General features: G+C 42.4%; 1 protein-coding gene across 1 annotated transcript in view; it reads right to left on the bottom strand.

The window, feature by feature from the left end:
- The window catches only part of CUNH8orf76 (chromosome unknown C8orf76 homolog), a 15,237-nt gene extending 7,835 nt beyond the window's left edge, over positions 1 to 7,402 (bottom strand). Inside the window, exons 1-3 of the mRNA XM_003782368.3 lie at positions 7,250 to 7,402; positions 4,393 to 4,488; positions 2,930 to 3,073 (exon numbers count right to left, since the gene is read on the bottom strand). Coding sequence (XP_003782416.1) covers positions 2,930 to 3,073; positions 4,393 to 4,488; positions 7,250 to 7,363 — 354 coding nt within the window. The 5' untranslated portion in view covers positions 7,364 to 7,402. The remainder of the gene's footprint in view (positions 1 to 2,929; positions 3,074 to 4,392; positions 4,489 to 7,249) is intronic.
- Positions 7,403 to 12,714: the final 5,312 nt, after the last annotated feature.

Here is a 12,714-nt window from a genome sequence, read left to right as displayed (position 1 = left end):
CCGGGCTGGGGATTTGAACCCGCCACCTTAGGTGTATGTGGCTGGCGCCTTAGCCGCTTGAGCCACAGGCGCCGAGCCTCAAAAACATTTTCACATCGAGAAAGCAAATTTGCGTTAGAGTGGAGGTTGATTTTGATACTGGGGTTTTGATACCATGATTAGTAAACTCTCCTTTGGAAATGAAATTCTACTGAAATGAGGGATTTTCCAAAATAATACAACTCCTTCTATAATAAAATAATGATGATAGTTAAAATTTATTGCTGCTCACCATGTGCCAGGCACTAAGTGTTTTACTCATTTAATCTTCATGACAATCCTTTGACATAGATTCTATTATTATCCCCATTTTACAGATGAGGCAATAGAGTCACAGAGAAGTTAGATAAGTTGCCTGGATTCACACAACCAGTAAGGGGTAGAACTAGTCAGTTATACTAGAAGTCACAGAATAAAGGGCATTTCAGAAAAGCTGACACGTGAGCTGGCTAACCCCAACCTCTAACACTGGATGAGCACTATATATGCAGGGTATGGTTATCGTTTGCTTGTCTTCTTAGCACTGAACACAGAACGGGGGAAATGGTAGGACTAAAGTAAATGTTTATTGAGGGAATAAAGGAGAGTCATTTGCTACCAAAAAGGCATTTTTTTCCAGCCATGGTTTATCACATTAGCACATCATATACTCTAAGGAAATGTCCTAGTTATTTAATAAATAACTTCTATCATAAATTTTATCTAAACATCAGTGGGAAGAGAGGTGCATAAACGACAATAGAGGTTGTGAGTGTAACATGTTCCTATCCTGGTGGGCACTCAAGGACTCGCTCTCTATTCAGTGTGACATACTGACCTGTCCCCCACAGAATGTGAGGGGGAAATAACCCTACAACCCACTACAACAAAAAACAGATATGGGCCAGAGTGAAACAAGAGGGTCCTCAAACAGGGATGAAATTTAAAAAACAAAATAAACGTGAGTTACCAGGTAATAGGAAAACTGTGGAGAAAGGCAGGGTCCACCCAGGTAATGTATAAAAGACGCAAAGAAAGGGGTGAGACCCACAAGGCTACTGTCCATTCCCCCCCAGCACTCTCTCCCCACCCGGTGCCTGATGAGCAGTTTCCAAAGTCCTGACATGATACTAAAGGGCTTCTGACTGGTGTTCCTCCTGCCTGGTAACCACCCCAAGCCCTGGCACCTGACTGACAACAGATCTTTTTCTGAACCACAGAAACAGAGATTTACGGAGTTAGAAGAAGGCAGAGAGAACTCAGCCCCTGCCACTAATCCTGCTGCCACTGCTGTGACAATGCAACCAAAGACGACGAAGCACAACAGTGACGTGCAAGAGAGGTAGAAAGAGAAAGCTGAAGGGAGAACAAGAAGGAACCAAGTCTAGAAAAAGGTACCAAAAAGGCCAAAAGCATCCTTCATTTGTAGATGAAGAAGACAATGAACATAATTAAATCCCATCTGGTTCACTGTTCATGCCCACGCTTCCTTAACAAGGCAATAGACTATCCTCCATCTTATGAATTAACCTGCAATCAGTAGAGAATGGAAGAGAAAGAACAAAACGCAGCCATTCTCCATGCTAAGACAAGTACCATCAAGGTTTCCTCACACAGCACGAGACTGAGGTCCAATGCAGTGAACCCTGAGCAAGCAAAGCTTCGGGATTTCTTTCAGTTAAGGAGATGGAGGATGACGACTCAATTGCACGCTTACGTTAGGCTGACCACTAGTTGGCTACATCCACAGGGTTCAAAATCGATGCCACAGTCCCTCATTAATTCCCTCTGGAGAAGAAACCTGGCCACCATAAACTAGGATTGGTTGATTCAGACTAATGCTCATATAAAATTTACACAAAAATCAATCTAATATAAATAAATGCCTTAGCCTAAGAATAAATATGAACAGAGACTAGAATTGCAAAGAACTATATGTTTATCTGTTAAAATTCTGTAAATTCTATTTCAAAATGAAAAGGATTATTAAGCTTGTCATGAGCAGTCATTCTGGGGTAACTTTTTTCTGCTTAAAAAAGTAATATATGCTAACGGCAGAAATTTGGAAAATCTAATGAACAGATCAGTCATAATTCTTCCACAGTGAATATTTATTCCTTATAAGAGAAAAACCTCTCCAAATGAGATTTTTCAGGCAGTAATAAATTTTAAGCATAACACAAGGAAAGTATTGCAAGAAAACAATTATGGGCTTGACGCCAGTAGCTCAGTGGTTAGGGTGCTGGCCATATACACTGGGGCTGGCAGGTTCAAATCCAGCCCAGTCCTGCTAAACAACGATGACAACTACAACAAAAAAATAATCAAGTGTTATGGCAGATGCCTATAGTTCCAGCTACTTGGGAGTTTGAGGCAAGAGAATCGCTTAAGGCCAAGAATTTGAGGTTGCTATGAGCTGTGATACCACAGCACTCTACCCAGGGCAACCTAGTGAAACTCTGTCTCAAAAAAAAAAAAAGAAAAAAGAAAACAATTATGTCTAGAGCTCCAAATTGTTGATCTTAATAGAGTTCTTACAATTTTTCTTCTGCTTATCCAAACCCATAGACTTTGCTACTAGCCAAGAAGTTTGTTTGTGTTTAGAGAACAAACTATTCTGCTGGGCATAGTAGCTCACACCTGTAATCCTAGCACTCTGGGAGGCTGGGTGGATTGTTTGAGCTCAGGAATTCAAGACCAGCTTGAGCAAGAGCAAGACCCTGTCTCTAAAAGCAGCTGGGCGTTGTGGCGGGCACCTGTTGTGGCAGCTACTCCAGAGGCTAAGGCAAGATGATCGCTTGAGCCCAAGAGTTTGAGGTTGCTGTTTTGCTGTCTCAAAAAAAAGAAAAGAAAAGAATTCAACTGCCCTTGGTGTAAGAACATATGTGAAGCAAGCAACAGAACCACTCACCAAGTTTGTAGCAATCTCCAGGGCTTCCAGGTGCCTTCCCAGGTGAGCCAGACACCGAGCTTGGCTTTCCTGAACATCTCTTCTCATTGCAAAATTAGTAGATGACAACTTTTCAGAGATACTGGAATACTCCTGCAGCGCTTTCTGGACAATATTTATTAATAAAAGAAATGAAGGGAAGAAAAGAAAGGTGGAATAGAATAGAAAAAAGTATTCAGTATAAGGATGATTTTTTTCCTAAGTAGAAGGTAATGTTCTAATTTACCCCACAATGAACTAAAGACTTCGGTATTCTAGACAGTCTTATTTTCCTTTAAGGTAGAGGAGGAGTAGCTGGAGAACGTGACCACTACCACCATGGAAGGCATCGTGGCATAACAGAAACACTCTGGAGTCAAATTTGAACTATTTGAATTCCAGTTTTGCCACTAACTTGCTGTATAATCTTTTCATCAGCAAATTAACAAGAGGATTCCATAACACCAGGATTTCTCATGAAGATGAAATGAGATCTATACATATGCATGTCATTTTATATATTAAATAAAAGGATGTCCAACCTTTTTTAATTTTTTGGTGTTGCACATTGGAAGAATAAAAGTTGCCTTGGGCCATGCATTAAATACCCAAACACTAATGAAAGCTTATTAGCAAAAAAGAACAAAAAGGTCCACAAATACTTTTCATATCTGACACCACAGATAAGCAAAAAAAGTCCTTACAAAATCAGCATGCAGCCCACAGGCCACAGGTTGGATACCCTGGAAAAAAACCCAACATCTAATTGTTAGCTTCTCCCTTTTCTTACACATTCTGGGATATTTTGCTCCAGAGGCACCATAAGATATCTGTGCTTGGCTCGGAGCCATAGCTCAGTGGTTCAGGCGCCGGTCATGTACACCAAGACAGGCAGGTTCGAACCGGCCTGGGCCTACTAAACAACAATGACTGCAACAATAACAAAAATAGCCAGGTGTTGTGGCAGGCACCTGTAGTCCCAGCTACTTGGGAGAATCGCTTAAGCCCAAGAGTTAGAGGTTGCTGGGAGCTGTGACACCACGGCACTCTACCGAGGGTGACATAATGAGACTCTGTCTAAAAAAAAAAAAAAAGGGTATGTGGTTTCCACTTCATGAGATTCAGAACTGGACCTACAAGAACCTAAGAAAGATCCTTCTGTTGGAGTTAGAGGAAACAAAACCAATTATACAGAAAAGGATCGAATCTTGGGAGTCTAAGATTATAAATACACATTATAAAAGATTAAATTCATCTTTAAAAGCAACATACTCATAACTTTGTATACTGTTAATTTACACACAAAGGCTGTTTGGAAAGTATCGGCCCTGTAGTATGAAAAACGTATTAACAATGACTGGATACTTTCCAGACAACCTTCATATGCTACAATGGATAAAACAAGAGCTCACTCCCAGTACCACAGCCACTGTGCTGGATTCTACCTGATACTCTCGTCGTCTATAGGCCAGGTCCCCTTTGAACTTCTTGATGGTCAGCACTTCAACATCATCACTGCTTTCTGTCTCTTCATAAAACCACTACAAATCATGAAAAGAGCACATTACAGAGGGCAGCTCCAAGTCATACTCAGAAGCAGGATATAATTTCTCATAATATAAATGCTTAAACATCAAAAAAGACATACTTCTTCAGGATCAGACTCAGAGGAAATATATTTGACAAGAAAGAATGACAGTTTTAATGAGGGTCCAGTTTTTATGATCACACGTAATAAACATGGCAATAATATGATATCCCTCTTAAAAAGTAATATACAAGTATGAGCTTATCTACAGCATTTTCAATACAGGGTTGTGGTGCCTGAGAATCTACATTTATCCAGTACACTTTACATTAATTCTTCAAAATGAGGTATCTTTTTTTTTTATATAGAATTTCATTTTGTGACCTTCAGTAGAGTGCTGTAGCGTCATAGCTAACAGGAACTTCCAACTCTCCAGCTCAAGCAATTCTCTCACCTCAACCTCCCAAGTAGCTGGGACTACAGGCACCTGCCACAACGCCCAGCTATTTTTAGAGATGGGTTCTCACTCTTGCTTAAGCTGGTCTCACACAGGGCAATCTACCCACCTCAGCCTCCCAGACTGGCAGGAAGGTATCTTTTCTTATACAGAAATTTTAAAGTGAATGAAATAGGGATTGACCACTCTTTATGGAAAGGACATACGAAAGAAGAATTATAATTATGGTACCACTATGAAAATGCCATAAAGGGAAAAAAGTAGAATCCAAACAAAGGAAAACAAAAATTAAGGCTGAAGGGGGGGCTTCCACACAATGAATCTAAGACTTGCAGGAGAGAAGTGGACATGCCCAGATGGGATGCTTTATTTGCTTTTCTACTAATTTAAATCCTATGGGTAGAAAGGAAGGTGAGACTGAGGTTTCTTGACTATTGAATAAAGAACACAGGTATGAGGAAACACACACCGTATGTGTTTTCTACCTACAAAATCAGTATCTCATATATGGTAACACACTGAAGCTGAATAAAGTATATCCCCAGTTAGATACTAGTAATTCAAGCATAAATAGGTTTGTGATTGTCCCACAAGTACATCAAAATGCTTGGTTCTATATTGCAGAGCCTCAGAGTATCAGTGCCCCCTGTTATCATAGTAAAAGTAGTTTCTCCCCTTAGCCTGGTGCATCATAGGAGAAAGCTGGGGATGGACCACTGTCTCTCTGTGCTCCTTTGTGCATTAAAAACAACAGCCTATGCACTTACCCTCTAATTTTCCCTTGTACTTTACTGCTATCTAGTCACATACTGTTTAGAAGAGCCAATCCTAACTTCTTGAACAGCAACTGTATATCTATAAACCTCAATCACATCTTCACTATCATACTGGCTTTCAATTACTTTTCTTCTCCCGCATAACCCACAGGGCTGCAGGGGTGCAAGAACTCAGGGGATGTCTTCAAATACCCACTCCCATAAGAGGAAGGAGGGAAGAGCTGTGAGCAAGAGTGGGGACTACAACTGGAAGCTCACAGGAGCAGTCAGGGACAACAGAAATCTTCTAACTCAAATTCCTAGTTTTGGGGAACCAACATGACTTGAATATGGTCTCTTCACATTCACATAGCAAATAAATTCATAAGTCAAGTGGTTTATAGATTTTACTTTTAAATATACAGCACAGAACATCTGGTATTTTCATACACAGTATCTTGTTTCACTCTCCCAATAACCCTGTAAGCCAGCAAATATCATTTTATTTCAAATGACAAAAAGGATCTGACACTTTGAAAGGCAAGTTGGTAAAGCCCACACTGAAATTCAAGAGTCCTATAACCAGAGCTTTTTTATTCCCCAACACATGACTTCCCAGGGCCATGCATGTCCTGGTGTTGGTCTACATGATGGAGCACTGAAGGTAATCGAAAGCCTGCCAAGTGGCAGGGAGAAAACGTAACCAAAATAAAACAATACAATTCAGTAACTAGAGAATGCCCAGAGCCTGTAAGCACAATTGTGAGGAAATGAGACAAAACATTTAAGGAAACCCACCCAAGTGCCAGGAATACTTCAGTTTTCCATAAATACCAGTTATGATTGGTGAGAGATTTATTTTACACCCAATGCAATACAAAGAATACTAATTCAAGAATAAGTATGAAGTTCCTATTATAAACAAAAACTGTCAGGTACTGCAGAGGACACCAAGAACTCACTCTTGTGCGACACTTCAGCGCTCTGCTGCTGAGGACCCGATTTGAACGCTGACATGGACTTTAAAACAGCCTAAAGGCGGGGAGCGGGGGTGGACAGCGCCAGAAACATTCGGTCGGGAGAGACAATCGGAAAAGACTTCCTGGAGGAGGCGGCACTTAAGACGTGCCTCGATAAAGGATAAGTGAACGACTCCGACCCTCAGACGGGGTTCGCGTGGGCGGGGAAGGGGGTTCCCCGGAGAGGGGCAGGCCAATCTGCGGGCCGTCCCCACCTGGCGCGCAGACACTACGGTTTCGGAAGGGGGCCGTGGTCGCATTTCCCAGGGCCCGGGCTGCCCGGAGCAGGATCAGCGACGGGAAACGGGAGTCGCGGGAGAGTTCAGGGCGGGGCAGGGGGCCCGCGAGCAGCGGCCAGGCCCACCCGCCGGGGCGAATCCGACAAGGGGTGGTTCTCGCGCGCGGACGCAGGACGGGGCCGGGAACGCCGCCGCCTCCGCGGAGAAGAAGGGAAGAGCGGGCAGGTCGGAGCCGGGGGGCGGCAGGTGTCCGAACCAGCCAGAGGCTGGGGCGTCTGAGGCGCTGAAAGTGCGGGACTCTCACCTGCGGCTCGCAGCGCTTGGCGCAGTAGGACGCAGGCGGCCCAGAACGCCGCTCGGGCCGCTCCTCGAATACCGAGTCCTCGAACTCGCCACCGAACCAGCACCCACTCTCCATGGTGCGCCCTGGAAACGCGCGGAGGCTGGGCCTAGAGCGGCGCCCACCTCCCGGCCCCGGAAGGGGCGGGGCCGCCGGGACTCGGGCGCGGCATGCTGGGACTTGTAGTCTTTGCAAAGGTCGCGCTGGGTCGTGGCCAGGGGCGGTTGGGGGGCGTGGTTGAGCTGAGATTTCTGACTCCGCTGATCCAACTCCAGGTCAGAGGGTTTGACTTCTCCGTCTCAGATGAACAGAGCGATCCTTAGCTGAACTTGTCAGAAAGCGTTGGCCCAGGGTAGCCGTTTAAAACTCACAAGTATCATTTTTTAGCTACTGTGCATTCCTGGCACTATGTCAAGCCCTCTTTTTGTGCTTTCTGCTTTCATCTAACAACCACCCTGTGAAAGACACGGTGATTCCCGTTTTGCAAGTAAAGATACATATTGCAGTTTGGGGAGGTTAAATAACTATTGCTCAGAATTAGTTATCACGTGGCTAAGAGCTAAAAATTACGGAAATGAGTCAGTATTCCTCATGTCTCCCACCACCACTAAGAAGACCAAAGTCAGTCACTCATTCACGCATTTGTAAAAGAGACGACAGACATTTACCAGGATGGGAGTGGAGACTTGATCAGGGAGTACTCGTACCTCCTGTAGAAAAATACCAAATCCCAGAATTCTAAGACAAATCATTTCTTGACTCTAGAAGTAGAGATTGTTGACAAAATACAGGCCAGTACTTCACAGCAATATTACAGTGCCATATTACACAGCAGTTAATAAACAAAGGTTTTCCTTGGTTTTTCCCTATTCCTCTTCACTGTCACTTCAACCCAATTTTTCACTCCACAAATTCACCCTAGAGGAACCTAATTCACTCCCCCATATTTCAAAATTTTCTGTATTTACTCCTCAAATTTAGAACCAACCCATTTATTCAAAAGCTTGGGGTGGAAGGCTCCACCTGAACAGCCTCCAGACATTAGCTATTGGTGAATTCATTCATAAAAGATCCATTTTGAAAGATATATTTTTGTTTTCCCATCTGAACCCACCCCCATTGCCACCCCCAGGTCTAGCCTTCTGGCCCAACAACCAACTGGTCAGGAAGTGTTAGGGCAGCTTATGGGTAAAGGTAGTGCTTGGCTCTTTGGACTCAGGATTCCTGGGCTCAAGGGTTTCTAATCTTTTTACCACTAAGAAATTTTTCTCCAAAGTTGTAGAGGATTTGTGTACAAAATAAAACTGCATTTGTTAATTAATAATTGCTTCATTTTCCTTTAAAAATGGAACTTGGATCATATATAACAGCCCATCCAAGCTTCTACCCAGCTTGAGTCTACCACCATTGCGTCACTGTATCTGAGAATCCTGGTTGAAAGCAATGAAGTGACTGTTAGGGACCCTGGGAAGCCTGAGGACTGATAAACTGTGATTAGCACCGGGACTTTGGCAATAATAATGAAAATAGTTCAGAAACTCCTATCACTATTGAGGACCAAGGGTCTGGATCCCCAGTTGCAAACCACTGCTGCACTTGATAAAGAGACTCTAGTGGTTCTCAACCTGTGGGTCACGACCCACAGGAACTATATTAAAGGGCCAAGGCATTAGGAAGGTTGAGAACCACTGCTCTAGGATAATGTCATTTTAAAAGAGTAGGCCAATAAAACAGAAGGGTGTTATATGCTACCTTATACACTTGAGACATCAGGTGTTAAAAAGTAAATTGGAATTCTGCAAGTATCTAAAATTGTATATGATAAAAACCTGAAACCTGTTTCTATAGGTTTTTATCTATAAAAATCTGATTTTTGATTAAGGAGCTGGTTTGACTTCAACATCACAAGGTAAACCCCATCTCCTCCATGCAGCTCTCCTTCTTTTCAGCAATCCCCCCAAGCTTCTATCTATCCACTATGGCATTTAGCACACCATGGACTGTTGAAGCTAGAAATGCTATATATTTTTTGAGTTGGAGCCTCACTCTGTCACCCTAGATGGAATGCTATGGCATCACCATAGCTCACAGCAACTTCAAACTCTTGGGCTTAAGTGATCCTCTTGCCTCAGCCTCCAGAATAGCTGAGACTATAGGTGTGCACCACCATGCCAGGCTAGTTTTTTCTGTTTTTATTAGAGACAGGGTCTTTCTCTTGCTCAGACTTGTCTCCAACTCCTTCCTGTGCTCAAGCAATATACCCACCTTGGCTTCCCAGAATGCTAGGATAACAGACATGAGGCACCATATCTGGCCAGAGATGCTGTCTTTTTCACTCTTGTAAACTCGTCCACTAGACAGGAGATGGCCCAGAGTGGCTCAAAGAATGCCCATTAAACAGACAAATGGGTGAATAAATGGAAACTGGCAGGAGGAGCACTTCTCAGTTTTAAGTCACATGTGCAAGTACTGTCTTTGAGTGGCGGAGGGTACAGCATCTATTGAGTATTATTATGAGGTTAACTTTATTTCAATTAATTCTTACAATATCTCTCTCTGAATTATACATTATTATTCCTGTTTTTACAGATGAGGAAATGGGTTCTGAGAGGTAACTTTCTTAGAGTCCCAGGTAATGAATAGGTCTGTTCACAGTCAACTTCAGCTGACACAAAATCCCATGTTGTTAACTATCTCCCAAAAACAAAATGGCAGAGCTTCATGCAGACATGGAGAGCCAAGTCTGTCACTGGCTGGCCCTGCCTGGCTCTGCCTGCCCCACATTCTGGAGTCTGGGGAACTCTCATTTCTTCTCTGTGTGTATCTGTGCAGAACGGCTTTCTCTGACCTGCTTACACACATCACAACCACGGCTTCCTCAGCCTGGTATTTCTACAAAACTACAATAATTAAAACAGTGTGGAACTGGCATAAGGATAGAAATACAGGCCAATGGAATAGAATGAGAGTCCAGAAGTAAACCTTCATATATAGAGCCAGTTGATTTTTGACAAGGGTTGCTAAGTCTAGTCAATGGGAAAAGAAGAGTCACTTTAAGATACAGTTCTGGGACAACTGGATTGCCACATGCAAAAAAAAGAAGGTGGACTCCTACCATATGCAAAAATTAATTCAAACAGACTAATGACCTTTTGTGCATCAAGGACATTAGCAAGAAAGTAAAAATGCACAATGGGGAAAAAAGTCGATCCTAACTATTCACAGTAATTATGTTCTATAAAGTCACTACAAACATTGAATTAGCAAACAAAATGCTACACAAATGTTCCAGGGTTAGGGTCCTAGGAGCCCTTGGTCACAAAATTTTCATCAACCATTCAATATGTAACTGTGTTCTTTGTGTGTTTCTGTTTAAAGATACCTTATTTAATACATAATAATGATTAACATTCAACTTAAGGCCAACGGCACTGTAACTCATGCCTGAATTAAGCTTATGTAACATGTATTTTCTCCCTAGGGAAAGTGACAACCCTCCAGCATTTAGGAACACTAGATAGCACTTCAGTACTACCATTCTAAACAGCAAAATTACCAGCAAAAAGCCAAGAAATGGCATTAAACAGACTACAAAAAGCATGCTTCTCTACAGTATGAGAACTGAAAGAAGGCAGAGCACAGACTGTGTGCAGTAGCTTACATCCTTATCCTAGTACCCTGGGAGGCAGAGGCAGGAGGAACGCTTGAGGTCAGAAGTTTGAGATCAGCCCGGGTAACACAGCAAGACCCTACTGCTACAAAAAATTTTAAAAGTTAGCTGGGTGTTGTGGTGTGTGCCTGCAAGCTAAGGCAGGAGGAACACTTGAGCCCAGGAGTTCGAGGCAGCAATGAGCTATGATCATGCCAACTGCACTTCAGCTTAACAGACCAAGACCTTGTCTCAAAAACAAATTAAAAAAAAAAAAAGAAGAAGGGAGAGCATTGCTTTGGTTGGCCTCAACAGAGACTATGCATATTTAGCAACTTAAATTTTTTGCCATTCTGCACAGGTGCAGGAATGATCAAGAAAATGCCCTGAGTACTAGTTTGGAGGTTACAAATAAATTTTAGTGAGTAGGCAGATTTGCATACACAAAATCCATGAATGATGAGGATCAACTGGATTTGCAAATCATATATAGATGCCCACCAACTAATGCTTTTTTCAACTTTATAATGGATTCATTGGGATGTGACCCCCATGGTAAGTCAAGGAACATCTGGATTTACAATAAATTGACTTATGATTGTTCAACTTTATAATGAATTTATTAGGGTATTAAATGTCATTGTAATACTCAATATGTACCAATAAAAAAGACGAATACAAGTCACACTGAGCACCTTTTGTAATTGCAGAAGTCAAATGTGACTTGCATGCTACAAATTTAAGAGTTTTTGTCCTTCTTAAAATGTGTACACAATTTTGCACCCTCTGTATTTATATACAATGGAATATAATTCAGCCACAAAAAGAAACAAAGTTTTGATACATACTATCGCACAGATGAATCTTATAAATATTATGCTAAGTGAAATAAGCCTGATACGCAAGAACACATGCTGTATAATTCCACTTATTGAAATATCAAGAATATGTAAATTCATAGAGACAGAAAATTAAGAGCTGCAGTCCCCAACTCCCAGGCTGCAGACTATTACCAGTCCATGGCCTGTTAGGAAGTGGGCTATACAGCAAGAGTTGAGAGCTGGGCCAGTGAGCAAAGCTTCATCTGTGTTACAGCCTGCTCCATCACTCACATCCCTGTCTGAGCTCTGCTTCTTGTCAAAGCAGCTGTGCATCGGATTCTCAAAGTTGCTGAACTCTACCGTCAACAGAGGGATCTGGGTTGTGCGTTCGTTATGAAAACCTAATGCCTGGTCTGAGGTGGAGCTGAGGCCGTGATGCTAGCGCTGGGGAGAGGTTTGACTGCACAGAGGCCATAATAAATCGTTCGCATATCAAAGCCACTGCCACCCCCTTCTGGGGAAAGACTGTCTTCCCAGAAGAGGTCCCTGGTGCCAAAAAGGTTGGGGACCACGGGGTAAGAGGTTACCAATGGGGAGTTATTGCTTAATAGTTGCAGGTTTCTGTTTGGGGTTTCTTAAAAAGTTTTGGAAACAGTGGTGCTGGTTGCACAGCACTGTTATTATAATTAATGCCATTGAATTAGATACTTAAAACTGACATAATGGCAAATATGTTGTATACAGAGGGCGCCAAAAATGTATACACATACTGAGAGATGTTATCTATGGTCAAGTGTACCCAGACATGCTACACGCATCCATTTTACCTGCAATTTTGGGAGGAATGATTGATTGTACTTCCAACATGATCTCTTAAAATATGTATACATTTTTCTTGCACCCCTGGTATGTTACCACAATTAAAAAAAAACTGGCTCAGATAATGAAGTGGGAAAAGA

The sequence above is a fragment of the Otolemur garnettii genome, unplaced genomic scaffold, assembly GCF_000181295.1.
Source record: "Otolemur garnettii isolate 467f Iridium unplaced genomic scaffold, OtoGar3 scaffold00004, whole genome shotgun sequence".
NCBI classification, from domain to species: domain Eukaryota; kingdom Metazoa; phylum Chordata; class Mammalia; order Primates; family Galagidae; genus Otolemur; species Otolemur garnettii.
The sequence above is the reverse complement of the archived record's forward strand: the minus strand, read 5'-3'. Positions and strand labels throughout refer to the sequence as shown.